Source organism: Mastigoproctus giganteus, chromosome 4 (genome assembly GCF_048544385.1).
Source record: "Mastigoproctus giganteus isolate SK-2022 chromosome 4, ASM4854438v1, whole genome shotgun sequence".
NCBI lineage: Eukaryota > Metazoa > Arthropoda > Arachnida > Uropygi > Thelyphonidae > Mastigoproctus > Mastigoproctus giganteus.
Genome location: NC_143578.1, coordinates 227,881,272 through 227,901,216, shown reverse-complemented (window position 1 = coordinate 227,901,216; position 19,945 = coordinate 227,881,272). Strand labels below are relative to the sequence as shown.

Sequence of the window (19,945 nt, the reverse complement as noted above, 5' to 3'; positions counted from 1 at the left end):
GAAATGAGCAGAAGCCTGAAAAACAAGATGCAGGATATTTCAGAGACTGCTGGAAGTCATTGTGATACAAGTAAACACATGGGTTGTGTTAGGGTAGCTAAGAATAGAAACAAGTGCAGGTATACTTGCGTGTACACCAATGCTAGGAGTTTAGTAAATAAATTTGATGAATTTGAGGTATTGCTCAAAACATCAAACGCAGATATTGTTGGGATATCAGAGACGTGGTGTCACACAGATATAAGTAATGCAGAACTGGAATTTGGGGAGTACAATGTGTATAGAAAGGATAGACAGGACAGGAGGGGAGGAGGGGTTATGCTATTAGTTAAAAAACACATAAAATCCAAGGAAGTGAAGCCAGTCGACAATGATGGACAGGGCAGTGTCGAGTCAGTTTGGTGTGACATAAGCATAGGTAAATCAAAATTGAGAGTAGGAGTGTGCTATAGGCCTAATGACTCTGATGAGTATAATAAGATACTGTACAGGGAAATAGAATGGGCCAGTAAATCAGAGTGTCTTATAATGGGGGATTTTAATTTCCCAGATATTGACTGGAATTTGTGGGTTGGTCACTCACACACTAGCAGGGCTTTTGTGGATTTATTGGATGATTGTTTTCTACACCAGCATGTTAGGGAGGCAACTAGAGGGAGTAATACTCTTGATCTGATTATCAGTAGTGATTCTTCATGCATTAGGAATCTGCAGATAAAGGAACCACTGGGTGGCAGTGATCACAGTGTGCTGAAGTGGGATTTACTCAAGGAGGTAACTACCATCAGAGGCAAAGGGAAGGGTTTTTGCTTTCGTAAAGGCGACTATGATGGTCTGAGACAGTATTTAAATTCTATACAGTGGGACCAACTGATGATGTTACCAACAGCAAATTCAAAATGGGAAGCATTCAAGGAACTAATCTTGGAAGCTACCAGGCTTTACATACCAACCAAGAAATATTGTTCAAGGTTCAGGCCTAAATGGTTGTCAGATGAACTAATGAGACATATGGCAGAGAAGAAAAATGCATGGGATACATACAAATTAATGGGTGACATGGACGCCTATGATAGATATAAGTTGGTCTGTAACCAAGTCACAAAGGAGATTAGGCAGGCAAAGGCAGATTATGAGAAATCCTTGGCAAAGGACGCAAAGAAAAACAGAAAAGAGTTCTTTACCTATTTAAACTCAAGAAGGTAAGGGATGAATCAGATTGGTCCACTGGATGTTGATGGTTCAACAGTTGAGGATCCTGCTCAGGTGGCTAACAATCTAAACGAGTATTTTGCATCTACATTCACACGTGAGGAGTTATTCAGGAAGGGGAATGTCGTAGGTGAAGTAAACATTGGCAGTGAGCTAGATTATTTTCTAATAACTGAGAGGAAAGTGGAGGAGAAATTGCTGAGGATAAACATAAAAAAGGCACCAGGGGTGGATGGGATCTATCCAGTTATATTAAAGGAGGCAGCAAAGGAAGTAAGCAAACCCCTAGCCATAATTATGAGAGCTTCTTTGGACTCAGGGGAGGTACCCATGGACTGGAGATGTGCAAATGTAACCCCAATTCACAAAGGAGGATCAAAGGCTGACACAAGTAATTATAGACCTGTTAGTTTAACTTCTGTTCCAGGAAAATTAATGGAGGCACTGGTTAAAGAAGCACTGCAGGATCATCTGGACAAGAATTCAGTTATAGCTCAGACACAGCATGGTTTTGTTAAGGGCAGGTCTTGTCTGACCAATTTGATTGGATACTATGATGTAGTCACAAAAGAACTGGATGCAGGGAATAACTTTGATATTATATATTTGGATCTTAGAAAGGCTTTTGATACTGTTGCGCATGGAAGACTGCTGCACAAATTGGAGAAGTGTGGCATTGGAGGCAAATTGCTGCTATGGATAAAGGGATGGTTGAGTGGCAGAAGACAGAGAGTGGTAATCAATGGACACTGCTCAACGTGGACTAATGTTATTAGTGGAGTTCCTCAGGGTTCAGTGTTGGGTCCATTGTTGTTTTCTGTATTTATAAATGATATTGATGATGGTGTATCAGGCTTAATGTCCAAGTTTGCAGACGATACCAAGGTTGGCAGGGTTGTTAAGGACACTACTGATACTATGCTGCTGCAACAGGATCTGGAAAGGTTGAGCAGATGGGCTGAGAGGTGGCAAATGAAGTTTAACATTGACAAATGTAAAGTACTACATATGGGATACAGTAACCCCAGATCAACGTATCAACTCTGTGGTACTACGTTGACAGTGGTAGAGAATGAAAAGGACCTGGGGGTAATTGTGCAGGCAGATATGAAGTTCTCTGAGCAGTGCAGACGAGCTGCAAGGGTAGCTCATGGTGTCTTGTCAATGATATACAGGAATTTTTCTAGCAGGGATAAGGATGTGATTATTCCCTTGTATAAGGCATTGGTCAGGCCACACCTTGAGTACTGTATACAGGTCTGGAGGCCTCATTTCAAGAAGGATGTAGAGCTGCTCGAACGAGTACAGAGAAGGGCAACAAGATTAGTGAATGGAACAAAGGGTTGCTCTTACGAAGAAAGGCTTAAGTTTTGCAAATTACAGAGCCTGGAGACTAGACATCGGCGAGGTGATCTGATAGAGGTGTATAAGGCTTTGAATGGCTTGAGCATGCTCAATGCTGATGGGATTCTTCCTCTTGCTCAGAATAATCACCTGAGAGGGCATAAATTCAAATTGAGGAAGGACGGATGTCGGATAGATGTGCGGAAATTTGCCTTTAGCCAGCGGGCAGTTGGTTTGAGGAATAGACTCCCATCGCTTGTTGTTGAAGTTGATAGCCTAAATAAATTTAAGGCTCAGCTGGACAGGTATTTCGAACGAACGGAGGGGTGAAATGGGAGTAGTGGTTGTGTTTTTTTTTTTTTTTTTTTTTTGGCTGATGCTGAATAAGCTTGCTTTCTTGCATCATATGCCTCTACTAATGCTAATGCTAATGCTAACTTGTAGGTCATTTAGCATTTGTGTATTTTTAACACTGAACAAGGAGCTAGCCCGTTGCAGCAATCCCCAACCTGGAGGGCCGGGGTATCTCTTTTAGTCTGGCCCCTACCCTTTGCTGTCTGGCTTGGGAGGCCCTACCAGTAGCTAAGCTACCGTCGACTTAGCTGTCCGGGTCATCGGGACAGGCAAGCCCCACCCACCGCGACAAGGTGGAGAATAGCATATTTACATATCTTAATTTTTCACTTCCTGGTATATTGGCTCCAACTAGCACAGTGATTCTTTCTTTGCTTTGTTTTCTGCCAAAACATTTATCATTCTTAAAAGTAAGTGTTCTATTAGGTAAACATTTAAAGAAGAAATCCAATTTGTCAGCATTAAAAGCATCCTTAGGTTCATATTCTTCCAAAATCTACTTTAAGGTGTTGTTCCTCCAACTGTTGCAATTTTCAAGGGTAAGCATTACAAATTTAAATTCAGTAATTTTCATTTGCACATTACAATTAAAAAAATGTCTGTTTCTCAGAGAAAACCTCACATTTATTTGGAGAATTAGAAACATTATCAGGAACGTTTTCACAAAACTGTAGACCCAGACAAACCGTTTTAAAAACATGAATCATTTCTTTGTGAGATGGCTTTTCTATGGGCTGCTATGATGTATCCTTCAGGATCATTGTTAATTTCTTTATGATTATGGTCTGTCCTCGTATAGCACGATAGTTGTGTTCCTAGAAACCCTCGTGCAATGCGAAATCGTGCAATATAAACAACAGGCCCTATGGGAAAAGTGGGGTTAGGTGCCGACCACCCAAGATTGAACACACATTTGGAACCAAAACATTACCAAACACAATAAATAATCGGGTAATTTTAATCGTTATAAAATACTTACGTATTTTATAAGAATAAAATACGTATTTTATTCATAAAAAATTTATTATATTAAATAAAATAGTCGTAATAAAATACTTACATATTTTATTACGACTATTATGTAATAAAATATTGCTAATGCTTTTGCTTCTATCGTAAGCAAACTTGTTTTTTGTTTGATTTTCTATCCAAACAGATGACAGCCATTCCATCTCTTCCAATTCTTGTGTCTTCATCTAATGGATTTTAATTACACTTTGAGTTGTTCCCGCTATGAAAGTTTTTATTTTCTCCGCATTCTTTGTAATTCTCGGCGTTGCCTCATTTAGGTCTGTAGCACGTGCAATATCACATGGTCTTTCATTTCGCTCAAAGCGTTTCACAATTTCATATTTTTTCTCTATCGACAGAGGCGGACTGGCCATAAGCCTTACCCGGGAAATCCCGGTCGGCCCGAGGCCGGTGTGATGTTGGCCATAAACCACTATAAATTTTCCCGGGTAAGAATTTTTGATCCAGTCCGCCTCTGTTTATCGATATTGCTTTTTTTTTTTTTCTCTCTCTGAATCTGCATTGTCTTCGCCAGGACGCTTCCTTTTCACACCTTTTAAGTATTTTACTAATTTTTAGGGAATAAAGCCAATTACAAAACGAGGAGGCATGCTTGATACACATAAATAAAGCTGCGCGCGTATAGCAACTGAATAAACAACACCGTAAAGGCCGAGATACACTATTAACACCCCACATTTCTGGGGGTTACTACCATAAAACAATAAAAACAATTTCCAGTTTCGTTTCTGCTAGTGGAATCTGTTATAAACTGGTCGTAAACTCCATCTAATTGCATTTGCGATTATATCGATAGCTGGAATTGTGTTGGTTTTTACGTTATTATGGTGAAATGTGTTTCCCCTTCACTGATATAAAACACATAAATACATTTTCAGAATCTTCTTCATTCCTATCATGTTGCGTTCGGTTGGGGTGATTCCGCGTTCGACTGCCATTTCTTGTAAACACAAAGGCGAATCGTGCATAAGCGAATTCGGTTCGTGTTATATAAGATATTGTTCCCCTATTTATAAATCGTGTATGATCGAATTCGTGTTATACGAGGACCGACTGTATTTCTTCTTCATTTGGATGTTCTGTTGTAGCAGATCTTGATATACATTAACATAACCACCCAGTGTTATATTATTTTCGATGTTTCCAGATGAATAATGTCCAAAAGTTTTTCAAGTGTAAAAGCAGCAGTTAATCTTGTTTGTCCAGTTGTTGTTTGACTTCTGTATTCAATGCAAATCCAGCTTTCAAAAAACAATTTTGAATGGTGTATTCACTGACATCATTTGTCCAAACTTTTGCCAGTTCAGAGATGCAATCCCTAAGGTTTATTGTAGCTTCCGAATTTCTATTTTCTTGTAATGTACTGACAATCTTCATTAATATTCTCCTTCAATAATGAAATTTAAAATTTTAATAATTCCTTGGTCCATTGGCTGGAGTTTTGACATTATGTTTGGTGTTAAAAACAACTTCACACTTAAGTTTGGCAAAAATACTGGCAGGATGTACCAGACAGTTGTCAGTAATCAACAATTTTTCTTTTTTTATACGCTTGTCTAGTTTTAATATCCATTCTTTGAAAATATCACTTGTCATCAATGCTTATTTATGAAAGGTGCAGTCAACTTCCAATGATTTTGTGCCTCTAAAACTCTAAAAATCAAAAAACCTCTATGGGTTTTTTGATTTTTCGATGACTGAAAGTCTTAATTTTTCACATCCTGTCATATTGGCTCCAACTAGCACAGTAATTCTTTTGGCCGACCGGGCTAGCCGGGTGGGTAAAGCGCCTGCCTGGCAACCCAAAGGTCACAGGTTCGAATCCCGCCTCAGGCTCGGATCAAAGTACTGCAAAAAACCTTGGGAGGTGCACTATGGCCACAGAAGCCGATGCGCCAATAACTACCAAAAAAAAAAAATAAAAAAAAATAAAATAATAATTCTTTCTTTGCTTTCCACCAAAACATTTATAATTCTTAAAAGCAAATGTTCTATTAGGTAAACATTTAAAGAATAAATCCATTTTGTCAGTATTAAAAGCAACCTTAGGTTCATATTCTTACAAAATCTACTTTAAGGTGTTGTTCCTCAAACTGTTGCAATCTTCTTCACTTACATCAAGACTTTTTCCACAAATAACCTTTTCCACAATTCTATGGCACTTCTTAAATTTATCTAACCACTCAGTGCTTGCATTAAATTCCATATGTCCAAGAGACTGTGCAAATTTCAGAGCTTGTTGCTTAATTATAGGATCTGATATTTCTATATTCTTTTCATGTATCATTTGCACCCATTTCAGAACAGCTTTATTAACATCTTCGTATGCACACAAATTAGTTTGCTTCCTGTCTGCTCCTCCTCATTCAAATGCATTTAAAATTGATTCTCGATTTTTTAAAATTTCAGGTATGCTATATTTCTCCACAGTATCTTTTATTTTAAAACCTTGGCCAATATCATGAAAAATCTTGACTTTATCATTAATAATTAAACACTTTCTCTTTAACATGATTTCTGCAAATGGCAAAAATTACTCGGCTGTGGTAGGCTTTAGCTCACTATATACATGAAAGAAAACTTAACGTATGCTGTATTACTTTTCAGAAAAAAAACAACAAAAAACAAGAGGATATAGTCTATGTGATTGATGACAAATCATTCTAAAAGAACGAAATAAAAAAAATTTCATGAAAACATTCTACTGTGTTAGATGAAAACTATCATATGTATAATGATTGACATGAAGGTCACAGGGTACAGTTGAGGTGAGAAGTGAATGTCACTCAGTAGGTGTTACTAAAAACCAACCACTGAAGCATTCTATGTATTGCTGCCGCAGTGCACTAAAGATTTCCCCTTAGCCAACATCAATTTACAAATCTACTCTATTTATTGCAAAGTTTATGACCACTTTTAAGAAAACCTGTTTGGTTTTATCTGTGCAACAAAAATGAAACAAAGACCCCTCCCCAACAAGTGTCAATGGCCACAAGTGTTCAATAAAATTTTTGGTTAATTCCAGATGCTAATGAGCAATTTCGGAGGGAAGGAGGCTGTATTATATTTGAGAGGCTGTTTAGCAGTAAATGCTTGAAAAATTTTTAAAAATGCTTTTGCTAATTTTTTTAAAAAAATTTGTTGTAGAGAGAATAACACTTCACTATATGGGGTTAATTTTACATGTAATTTCATTTCAACGTGCAATGTTTTGCAAAAAAATCCATAATATATAGAAATTTGTTAAATAAAAGTTTTCATTTTATATATTTTACTGTATTTCATTTTATATATTTTACACCTATATAAAATATAGGTGTAAAAACCCCATAGACAACTCTTAAAGGAAAAAACTAGGATAGTAGTGTAAAGGGGATCATTTCAACTGTATCTCACATCGTGCTCATCCTTCACAACAAGTTTCCGTGTATTGCACTACCTCAAATAAGTAATGCTTCAGTAATAGAGAAGACTATTGTTACTTATTCTCAGTGGGCACCACCATCCAGACGGCACTGTTTCAAGGCTTGTTAGCCCTTCATCAGTGAGTTGCAGGCACCCTGGTATTGCAAACATGACAACCCAGTTGTGAAGATAATCCCACAATATGAGAGATGCCAAAAGGTGTATGTGATAATATTTAAGTAAGATTAAATGCAACAAGGAATAATATTTTTAAGAGTTATAATTATCTATAAAATATAGGTGTAAAAACACCATAGACAACTCTTAAAGGAAAAACTACTATAGCACCATTTCAAGGCTTGTTGGCCCTTTGTCTGGGTAGTGGTGCTCACTGAGAATAAGTAACAATAGTCTTCTCTATTAGTGAAGTGTTACTTATTTGAGGTAGTGCAATACATGGTAACTCATTGTGAAGGATGAGCACAATATGAGATAATTTAAATGATGCCTTTTACACTACTATTGTAGTAGTTTCCTTTAAGAGTTGTCTATGGTGTTTTTACACCTATATTATATACGTAATTATAACTCTTAAAAATATTATGCCTTGTTTCATTTAATCTTACTTAAACAAAAGGTGTATCCCGTACACCTTTTGGCACCTCTCATATTGTGGGATTATCTTCACAACTGGGTTGTCATGTTTGCAATACCAGGGTGCCTGGCCACCCACTGATGAAGGGCCAACAAGCCTTGAAATGGTGCCTTCTGGGTGGTGGTGCCCACTGAGAATAAGTAACAATAATCTTTTCTATTAGTGAAGTGTTACTTATTTGAGGTAGTGCAATACATGGGAACTTGTTGTGAAGGATGAGCACGATATGAGATACAGTTGAAATGATGCCCTTTATGCTACTATCGTAGATTTTTTTTCTTTAAGAGTTGTCTATGGTGTTTTTACACCTAAATTATATAGATAATTATAACTCTTAAAAATATTATGCCTTGTTGCATTTAATCTTACTTAAATATTTTACTGTAAAAAACACCAATATTTTCTTGATTATATTATGTTCCTCATATGTACGGACTGAGCTGTTGTTGGTGGAACAAAAATAATTTTTGAAAAAATCTTCAATCATTTGGTGAAAATAGCAGCAGTCAAAAATATTTATAGTTTACTGGAATTTGAAAATCATACAGGGAGAAATAACTTCAGATATGAATTAAAAAATTAATTTAATATGTATTAATATATGTATATGAATTAATGAACTAACTTACATTCTGAAGGGTCAAGCATTAGTCCTCTTTCCTCAGAATGAGCTGTTTGACCACTACTTAAATATCTTGGTTTAACACCAGTACCTATTAGCTGAGCCAGTTCCAACTGTGATATGCATCGAAGAATCTGGATGGAGGGGAGGAGAAAGAAAAATACTTAATATACAGTTATTGTAGTTGTTTTAATCAACAATATTCAAAGCCATTTTTACCTATGTTAAGAGAAACAAATTTCAAATATCACTCCTTAAACATTAAGATATTAAAGAGAAGACCAGCATCAGTGCTCAACTTTCTATTTTAGTGTTATATGCTCACCTGACACTCAACCTATATGGCACTTGATTTACATGGTTTTGGTGCAGCACAGTCACGAAACCATTACATGGTTTTGATTTACATACAATACAGTAAATCCCCGCTATTCGCGGGGGTTACATTCCTGAGAAATGCCGCGAATACTGAGTTATGGCTCCCATAGTAATAAAGGGGTTCCATTCCAAAGTATGAAATATATAAGAAAAACTAGTCTAAAATTTTGTCTATGTATGTATTACGTACATAAACAGAAGGAACTGGAAAGTTGCTGGAGAGGCCTTCATCCTGCAGTGGATTGAAAATGGCTGATGATGATGCTGTATTACATGTACCTTCATAATATGACTATGTACATAGACAGTACATAGTGAAATGCAAGCATAAGGCATCGAAATGAAAATAAGAAATGAATTTAATATTAAATGTAATATTTATTAGAAATTTCAAACAAATCTTTCAATCCAGCGCCTTTGCTATAGCTAAAACACTTATCCCGCCAGTGCTATCACCAGTTTCGCTAAAGTGTTGATAAAAGTGTTTTGCCTTTTCACGATTGATGAGTGAACTTAAGGGAATTTTATTTTGAGTTCGGTCTTCTATCCACAGATTTAGAGCTTTTTCTATTTTTTCTAATTTAACATCACGAGTTACAAAGCAAATTTTTGAAGCAATTAGCACGTTTTCACGGACACTACGGCAGATTTTTTGATTGATCGTACCGTTGACTCATTGATTTTATAATGTTTTGCCACTGAGAAGATGCTTTCACCATTAGAAATTTTGTCTAATAGCTCAATTTTATTCGCCAATGTCATCACCTTCTTTGATATTTCACATTCACATTACCTTGTTATTCGAAGCCATATTTTTGTACGAGTTAGAAAGAACTTGTCCAAATAAAGTCACTTTCTTCCATTAACACACTTGAAAAAGTCTGTTTTACACTGCAAAATGGTAGATTTATCACTTTTTTAAGCATATCAATATATAAATTGATAAATTTATTCAATTTATAAGCATATAAATTAAAAACAAATGACAAAACTTTCCATGGCAAGCACATAATACATACTGAACAAGGATTAGCACAAGAAACATCCACGCTCGCGATTTTGTCACCCCCTCTCCCCCACCCACTGAGCGCTGTTTTGACCGGGAAAGATAATTTTAGCCACACCCATGTTTTTTTATGGTGGAAAATGTTCACGGCGCTTTAACATTCACATTTTTTAAAGTTTCATTTTATATTAAATCAGCAACCGCGAATAGCGGGGGTTTACTGTATTCAAGTTCTATTTTTAAATATTTTATAGTATAAGCTGTTACTGAACAATAAAAAAAAAAAAATTAAATAAATAAATAAAATTATAACAAATTTCAAATACAGTAGACTTTCGATTTTCTGGGATAGATATTAAAAAAAAAAAAAAAAAAAAAAAAAAAGTCCCGTATAATCAATTTCCCTGTTAATCCAAAAATACAGTAAGTCCCGGACATATGTAAGAGATATGTTCCAGGTCTTCTTACGTAAGTCGAGCTTTACATAATTCGGGAATGGCTAATAAAATATTGCTACTACATCCCTGATACGCCAAAATTACAAAAACCACATAATATCGTCAGAAGAAAAATAGTTATATATTTTTAATTAGTTCAATTAAAAACTTTATCTGGGGAAAGAGGTGAAGTAGCCAGAGTGGCACATAAGAAAAGAAAACATAACAGGAAGAAAAAATGCTTGTTATTGTACTGTAAAAACCAATTTGTATTTCGTAGCCTTGATTATTATAGTTGACTTCATTGGTGCCGATCCCTTAAACACTTCTTGTATTCTGTCTCTCCTTTATTGTGTTCATGGTTTCCACTGAAAAATCTGAATTTCACAGAATACTTGTTAATGTTTGGCCATTTTCATACATCCTTATTATTTTAATTTTCTGATACAACTCGATCGCTTTCCTTTTATCGGATGTCGGATAGATGTGCGGAAATTTGCCTTTGGCCAGCGGGTGGTTGGTTGGTGGAACCGACTTCCATCACTTGTTGTTGAAGTTGATAGCCTAAACAAATTTAAAGCTCAACTGGACAGGTATTTCGAACGAACGGAGGGGTGAAATGGGAGTGGTGTGTGTGTTTTTTTTTTTTTTTTTGTTGGCTGATGCTGAATAAGCTTGCTTTCTTGCATCATATGCCTCTACTAATGCTAATGCTTTTCTTGGTAGATTTACTAGTACTGCTGTCACTTATTCTCTTAGTCGGCACCATAATAACAGTCAAAATTAAATTTTCTGAAAAGAACTTTACAGGGCGAAAACTCACTTATAACATCACGTGAGCTCACATTTTACTAAAGCACATTTCTGAAGGTCACTACCATAAAATAAAAACAATTTGCAGTTTCTGGTATCTTGGGCTTTTCTCTTTGTGCAATCTATTACAAAAGGGTAGTAAACTCAATCTTATTGCATTTGCAATAATACCGACAGCTGGAATTCTGTGGGTTTTTACGTAATTATGGTGAAATATGTGTCCCCTTCACTGAAATCTTCAGTCATAAAAAAAAAATAATAAAATAACGTAACGCAAGTCCAAAGCTACATAAGTCAGGGACCTATGTAAAAAGTATGGCAATAGATAAAAAATGAAAAAAAAAAAAAAAAAAAAACTTTCCACATACTACTCGCATGTCCAATATGTGAGTAGTGCACACTGGACATGCATTTATTTTTTACAATGTTGATTTTAAATCTAATAGCTTCTATGGTTCTTTAGAGATTTAACAGATGCACCGTTTTCAAACTTTTGAATAATTTCAAGTTTTTGTTTAATTGAAAGCACAACTCTTGTGTTTGCCCATCATTTTTGCAATTTCTAAACAAAAAAAAAAGTTACTATAAAAAACAAATTGACATTCCTGACATAAATAATGAAACAAAATTTGTCCTTTTGCTATGCAATGGAACACAACAATCGACAAGATGCACCAAAACAAATTAAACATTTGGTCTTTTTTTCTTTTCTTTTCTTTCTTTTTTTTGAGCAGCGAGGGTTGCAAGATAATAGGCACACTAATCTCCCAATGATGACTTATAACACAGCTTCTTATCCCTTATTACGACTTCAAAAATATCTTTCGTTTATACCTATTCTAGTTATTACTCGAATTTTATGATTTCTCATTGTTTTTTTTTAATTTGGAGTCTTGAAGTGTCCCGGTTAATCCGATCCCGGTAAATCGAGTCTGCTGTATTCTCTTTCTGCAATGATCACTCATTAGTGTCTCATTTTGCACAGCAATATGTCACTTATATGTTGTACTAATGAAGAATACACAAGTAAAATTCTATTATTCTTTTTCTCATAATTCTTCAGCCTCCATAGTTGCAAAAATTATGACTTTTTTATTAAAGTCTGAATATCTGTGTTAGCAAATCTGCTTTCTATATTTATTCTCCATTTTTTTGTTGCTCATGGGAGAGTTTCCCTCTTCACATTTAGCTCCCCCACTCCTGACAATGTTGAATGGTCAGTATAAAACAATACTGTACATTGGCACCATTGGTTTTCATTTTAGTAAGTGTTAAAAGTTAATTATTGATATTATATTCTTTTAAGACACCAATAAAAGATTAACAACGTACAGTACACAAAATACCTGTATGAAAAACTTTTTTCTAAGAATCAATCCCTATATACATTCCGAGAAATGTAACCAATGTGTAAATTGAGAGCAAGGTGTACAGGAAATTCGGTTTCATAAAGGATGCAGGGCTACTGATCAAGAATAAGAGTAAAATTACTAGACACTATAATTTAGTGTTTATTTTTTAAAGTATATCAGGACCCTGCCATCATGCTATACTGTTGATGGTACTCATGAATGGAGAGGCTAAGGGCCTGTGGGAAAGTGGGGTGGGAGGGCTTCATTCCTAGTTCATTCAAGTATATTATATAGTATATTCAAGTATGTTATATAATTACTTCACTCTTATGTTCCAGAAGTAGTGGGTAGTAAGATAGAATCCCTATTAATTTCTTTTCTGGGCCTGTTCCCTTGAACTTTGTTTTCTGGTAGGCTGAGAGCTTTCTTCTGGCCTACTCCCCATTTTACAACGTGCAACTTTTGACTGGGGAATATCCAAAAAAGTGCAAATACAGATACAGGAACTCACCGACTTACGTAATACTCGACTTTATGTAAGTTTTTGCTGGCCAGTGCAAATTAAAAAAATTCGTAGAACCATATTCTGCATCCCATAGTAATAAATGGAGGTATTGTGAAAATACTGTAATATGAACCCAATAACACTTTTTTTTTTTTTTTTTTTTTTGTAATTCGTTCCAAGTCCTTGGAAGTTGAGAATTTCGCTATATTACTAAGCTATTTATCTCTCTAAAAGGTCATATTTATAATAGAAATTGCACTACCATTTCATTGTTATCATATGTTCCCATTATAAGAATCAATTTTGAACACCTTTGTGATATTTTTCTAAAGCACATTTCTGGAGATCATGACCAAAAAACAATAAAAATAATTTGCACTTTCCAATTTATTGGGCTTTTCTGTTAGTGCATCTAATTATAAGTGGGTAGTAAACTCTATCTTATTGCATTTTCGATAATATTGATAACTGCAATTGTGTGGATTTTTATGCCATTATGGTGAAATTTGTTCCCCTTCACTGAAATCTTCAATCATGTAAAAAACAAATTTTCAGAAACTTCTCTTCATTCCTATTTACGTATTACAATGATGAAGGGAAAGCGACTAACGAAAACTGCAAGTGGTGGTGGTGACAGGAAACGAAACAAAATTCATTTAGAAATGAAGATGAAAATGATTAAGAAGTACGAAGCAGGACAAAGTTTGTCATCTATTGCAAGGGAATTAGGTCTCACTGCTTCAACAGTAAATACTATTTTATAGGACAGTGCATGTATAAAAGAACATGTCACAGGATCAATGCACTTAAGATCAACGGTGATCTCAAAACAGCATTCAGGTGCTATATCGAAGATGGACCAGCTGTTAATAATATGGATGGAAAATCAAATTCAGAAGTGAGTGCCCCCGAGTCTAATGACATTCAAGCAAAAGCAACAAGTATTTATAAAAATATTAAGGATAAGTACAGCGAACCCCAACCCAGGTTCGTGGCAAGCAACGAGTGGTTTAATAGGTTTAAGCATCACGCTGCTTTCCACGTTAAAGTATGCGGTGAAGTCGCCAGTGCCGATTCTGCAGCTGCAGAGAAATTTTGTGATGTGTTGGAAAAAAATTTATTGATGAAGACAGCTATTCAACGCAGCAAATTTTTAACATTGATGAGGCTGCTCTGTATTGGAAAAAAAGTGCCGGATCGAACATACACTGCCAAAGAGGAAAATACAATGCCAGGTTTCAAGGCATCAAAAAGATAGGGCCAAGCTCTTGCTTGGGGCTAATGCAGTGGGAAATTACAGATTAAAACCACTGCTTTTGTACCATTCTGGAAATCTTAGTGCATTTAAGGGCACCAATAAAGCCACCCTACCCGTGCATTTCCGATTGGATAACAATATCTCTCTTGGAGGATGGGTTTAAATGCTGCTTCATCCCCGAGGTTGAAAAATATTGTAAAGACAACAATGTTCCTTTCAAGATTTTGCTTCTATTAGATAATGCTCCTGGACATCCTATGCATATAGGTGATTTCAATTTGAACGTGAGAGTCATATTTCTACCGCCAAACATGGCTTCACTGATCCAACTTATGGATCAGGGTGCTATTTCGAATTTAAAAGCATACTATTTACGCACAATATTTTCTCAGGTAATGTCTGCAGTAGATGATGAGAAAAATTTTACGTTGAGACTTTTGGAAATCTAATATTTACCACACCATTTTAAACATTAATAAGGCCTGGGCGGAAATTACTAAAAGTTGTTTTAATGGCACATGAAAGAAAATATGCCCACGGCACATAAAAGGCTGCCGACTGGGCTAGCCAGGTGGGTAAAGTGCCTGCCTGGCAACCCAAAGGTTGCGGGTTTGAATCCCACCTCAGGCTTGGATCAAAGTACTGCAAAAACCTTGGGAGGTGCATTATGGCCACAGAAGCCGATGCGTCAACAACTACCAAAAAAAAAAAAAAAAAAAGGCTACGAAGAATTTGAAAAAGACGAATCATATGATGTTCCTCTCAAGATTTTGCTTCTATTAGATAATGATCCTGGACATCCTACACATCTAGATGATTTCAATTTGAATGTGAGAGTCATATTTCTACTGCCAAACATGGCTTCACTGACCCAACCTATGGATCAGGGTGTTATTTCAAATTTAAAAGCATACTATTTACACACAACATTTTCTCAGACATTGTCTGCAGTAAACAATGAGAAAAATTTTACGTTGAGAGACTTTTGGAAATCTTATAACATTTACCAGGCCATCTTAAACATTAATAAAGCCTGGGGGGAAATTACTAAAAGGTGTTTAAACTTTTAGAACATGGAAGAAAATATGCCCACGGCATGTAAAAGGCTACATAGGATTTAAAAAAGACGAATCATATGAAGAGGTTACAGATAAGATTCTGAAGGTTGCAGAGCTACTTCAGTTGGAGGTTGATGCCAAAGACGTGGAGGAGTTAATAGAGGAAGAAGAGAGGAATTATCTAACGAAGAACTTATTGACTTGCAGGCAGCGATAGTGAAAAAATAAAATGCTGACAAAGCTCAAGATGAACCAACTGAGGAGTCGAGACGCTTCATCGCCAGAGAGATGGCAATGGAAGGTTTGAGAAGATGGATCCTGACAACAAATGATTCTTAAAAGTTAACAGAGGGGTATGCTTGCTTACTAGACAGAGTCGACCGGGCTAGCCGGGTGGGTAAAGTGCCTGCCTGGCAACCCAAAGGTCGTGGGTTCGAATCCCGCCTGAAATCTACGATGGAAAGAAAAAAGCCACCATCCAGTCATCCATTAATGTGTTCTTTTGTAAGGTTGAGTGGCCGACCCCTTCTAAATCTGCACAGCCCTCAACCTCCACAGCGGAGTACTTATCAGATGAAGACGTCGATTCTGGCAACGATGCTCAAGAGGTAAAACTTACTGACGTTATGCCTGTCTCCTCTCTCTTTTTATAATTTTAAAATTTTAAATTGCATGCTTTTGTAATTTTTCCTGTGCATAAGATAAAAAATTAAATAATTCCATTTATAAGTTCATCGAACATTTATTTTTTTGATTCAATCAATTCAGCAAGCACAGCTGCGAGTGCTGCACAAACATGGGGAAATTCCCCGACTTACAGAACGTTGCGTGGAACGCAACCCTTACATAAGTTGGGGAGTTCCTATATAAACCAAAAAATATTAATGAAACTGGTGAAAGCATTACTGCAGACATTAAAAGTATTTTCAAGAAAAATTTTCAACAAATCAGTTCTGGTGGCATTCTGATGATCCATTACCTGTGTTTATCGCTATGACAGCAATGGTGAAAGTTGTGAAGACACATATATATACAAAGGGTACTAGGAAAGTTTTGCAATATGACGCAACAATGAATCACAGGAAGCTGCTTGTTGCTGCATGTTGAGACATGTTCATACGTGCATAGTAGCCGCCGCGCCAAGTCGATGGGCTCAGTTATTCATTAGTAGTGAGAGTGTAAAGTGCTTGCGATGGCATCGTGGTCACGAAATGAGATAAGAACAGTTTTGCGGTATAATTTCGTGCGTGGTTTAACCATAGACCAGTGCTTAGAAGAAATGACTCTTGCACTAGATGATGATTGTCCACATCGTACAATGATATTCAGGTGGTATAGAGAATTCCAAAGGGGAAATTTCACTCTGGAGGATTCTGAGAGGCCGGGAAGGCCACGAACGTCAGTTACGGAGGAAAACGTTACTGCTGTGGGGAAAATGTTTGACGAAAACAGGCGAGTGACCTACCAACAGATAGAGGATACTTTGGGCCTAAATGCACCAGCAATTCGTTCGATTCTGCAAGATCATTTGCACGTGAAGAAACTTTGTTCTCTCTGGGTGCCGCATCAACTGACTGAAGAGCAGATGACACGACGTGTGACTTGGTGCCGGGAGATGTTAAAAAAGTTTGATAAGGGACAATCTCGGTATGTGAACAACATCGTGACAGGTGACGAGACTTGGCTGTACTATTACGATCTGCCGACCAAGGCTCAAAACAAAGTTTGGGTCTTTGATGATGCCGACACACCCGTAATTGTCAGAAAATCCCAATCTGTAAAGAAGAAAATGATAGCTGTATTTTTCAAATCGAGTGGAATTGTGGAAAGTGTCGTTTTGGACACGCAGAAGACAGTCACAGCTAAGTGGTATACTGAACAATGCCTGCCTAAAGTCATTGGATCTATGAAGAACCTGCGGCCAAAGTCAAGAATGGACACCTGGTACGTCCATCACGATAATGCTGCAGCTCACCGCGCCAAAGCCTGCACCGAATATTTGACCACGACAGGACTGAAACTTCTCGAGCACCCTCCCTACAGTCCAGACTTTGGACTGTTCCGGCATGTGAAAATGAAGCTAAAAGGGAGGCGGTTTTCCAGTGATGAGGACCTTCTACGGGCTTGGGACAACGAGTGTGCTTTACTCCCTAGTGAAACTTGGCAGAACTGGTTTAAAGATTGGTTTCGGAGGGTGGAGAGGTGTATTGAATGTAGAGGAAATTACTTTGAAAAAATTAAATAAACAAAGCTGTATTGCAAAACTTTCCTAGTACCCTTTGTATATATATATATATATATATATATATTAATAGTTATATTAGTGATAAAAGGAAAGAAAGTTAAAAGACAATAACTAATATTTATGGGTTAATGCAGTTGCAAGCAATCATGCAATACACCCATAATGTCTATAGAATATTATTAGAAAAGTAAATCAATCCAATAATAAGAATACCATCAGGGACTTAAGAAAACGCAAAAAAAAAAAAAAAAAAAAAAAAAAATTATTATTATTATCGCTTTTTACCGACAATCTAGATGACTTCAACTGGGGCCAACCACCCAGAATGAAGGCAAAAAACGACAAGAAGTTCTCTGTTTCTGTGATGATCAATATATGCTAAGTAATTTAAATCTAAACCAAATATAAACCAGTATAGGCCGAATATAAATCGAATGAAGATAATTAATTAAGAAAAAATTTTGAAATATTAGAATCAAAGGTAAGAAATATAAGTAAAATATAAATGTAAGCATATATTAATCATCGTTGACCCGACAGAGAACGTAATTTAATGATTAAAATAAGATTAAATATATAATACATACTACATTTGACCGTATCTAGGACATAATGTAATAGTCGTCAAAATAATAAGTGGTGCCCCCTATGTGATGGATACGGTAAAAATAAATAAATAATTAAATTAACGCAAAGAGAAACATGCAGATAGTAAGAAGAAAAACTAAAGGAGTAGGAAAAATAGAACCTGAACTCCACAAAGGCGAAAAATAGTGGTATAGATAAGAAATAGTTTCTCCTACGTCCTCGGATTGCCCTAATAATTTCGGAGAAATAAAAATAAAGAGTGTAGGACAGCTTAAAGGCATTACAAGATATAAGTTGTGGCTCGGGTATGCCCGGGATTGCAAACCCGTTCCTATAGTAGGACCCTGAGCTGAATTTGCATGTTATCTCGGCGTGAATTTAAGTAAATTTAAATGAATTTAACTATATGTATTAAAAAAAAAAAAAAAAAAAAAAAATGATACACTGTAATTTGCAAGCCGGTGGGTACAAGTTTTCTACGCCGTAAGACACCAAGAATGCAAAGTGTATCCTATTTACATATATACATGGCACTAAATATAACAATTTTATTGAAATTATATTGAAACGATAGGTTCAGAAAACAAATTTTTGAAATTAATTATGCTTATTGCTTTCCTGAAGTGATATTTCAGGTAAGCGATAGGGAAATTATTATTAATCAACTTACCGTACAACGCTGTTAAGCCTGTTGAACAATTTTTATTACTATTGCAGATATAAGCAATCCTTAAACATTGCGATAAAATTATATTAGCATGCACTGATTTTGATACATTAGATTTCCAATTTGTAAGGCTGACTACGTTAAAATTAAATGCATCTCTTTTATTATATACGTTTACGTCTATTTTATTATTATGGAATATTTCTATATGAAGATCCAAGTAATTTGCTATAGTATCGGAACTATTAGTTTTTTCCAATACAAGTTCTACTGGATATAATTTACTGTAATCCTGGACAAAATGTGGACAATTAAAAATACATATATCATCTACGTATCTGTATATAAGTAGGTTATCTTGAAATTCTCTTTCTGTATAATACAGATAAAGGTTTGCGATTATGCTTGATGCTGGACTTCCCATAGGGGTGCCAGTCACTTGTAAGTATAACGAAGTTCCGTCATATACATAATTATTAAAGATGCATAATTTTATTAGAGAATCCCAATAGGTTAAATCAACCTTTATAGCATTTTTATTTTCTAAATATAGTTTCTGGAGGACGACTTTTAAATTATCAAGATTAATACTCGTAAATAGACTGTTAAAGTCAAATGTTTGTATTTGATGAATATTTTTATTTTTTATAGCATTTATAATCGGTAAGTTATTATTTATTATAATAGTTTTATTTAAGTTATTTAATATAATTTTAAGTAACTTTTCTAACGTTTTTCCGGGAAATTTAGCATAACTATCTCTACATGATGTTATGAATCTAAAAGCAATGGGTGATTTATGAAATTTGGGTATGCAATATATATAAATGGATATTTTAGGTTATTATACTTTAACTTTAATTTTTTATGCAATGCAATTAATTTTTTGATTATTATATTAGAGGAAGAGGTTATCTGTTTATATGTTCGGCTAGACTGTAGTTAATTTTTTATAATATCTATATAATATGATTTACATATGATTGCATAATTGCAAGCAGCTTTGTCAACGGG

The 19,945-nt window shown here is 35.6% G+C and overlaps 1 protein-coding gene across 2 annotated transcripts in view; it reads right to left on the bottom strand.

Annotated features, from left to right (window-relative positions):
* The window catches only part of Sec71 (ADP ribosylation factor guanine nucleotide exchange factor Sec71), a 508,300-nt gene that overhangs the window by 269,302 nt on the left and 219,053 nt on the right, over positions 1-19,945 (bottom strand). For both annotated transcript variants that reach the window (XM_090371201.1, XM_090371202.1), the window contains exon 22: positions 8,632-8,758. In XM_090371201.1, the coding sequence (XP_090227327.1) occupies positions 8,632-8,758 (127 nt within the window). The remainder of the gene's footprint in view (positions 1-8,631; positions 8,759-19,945) is intronic.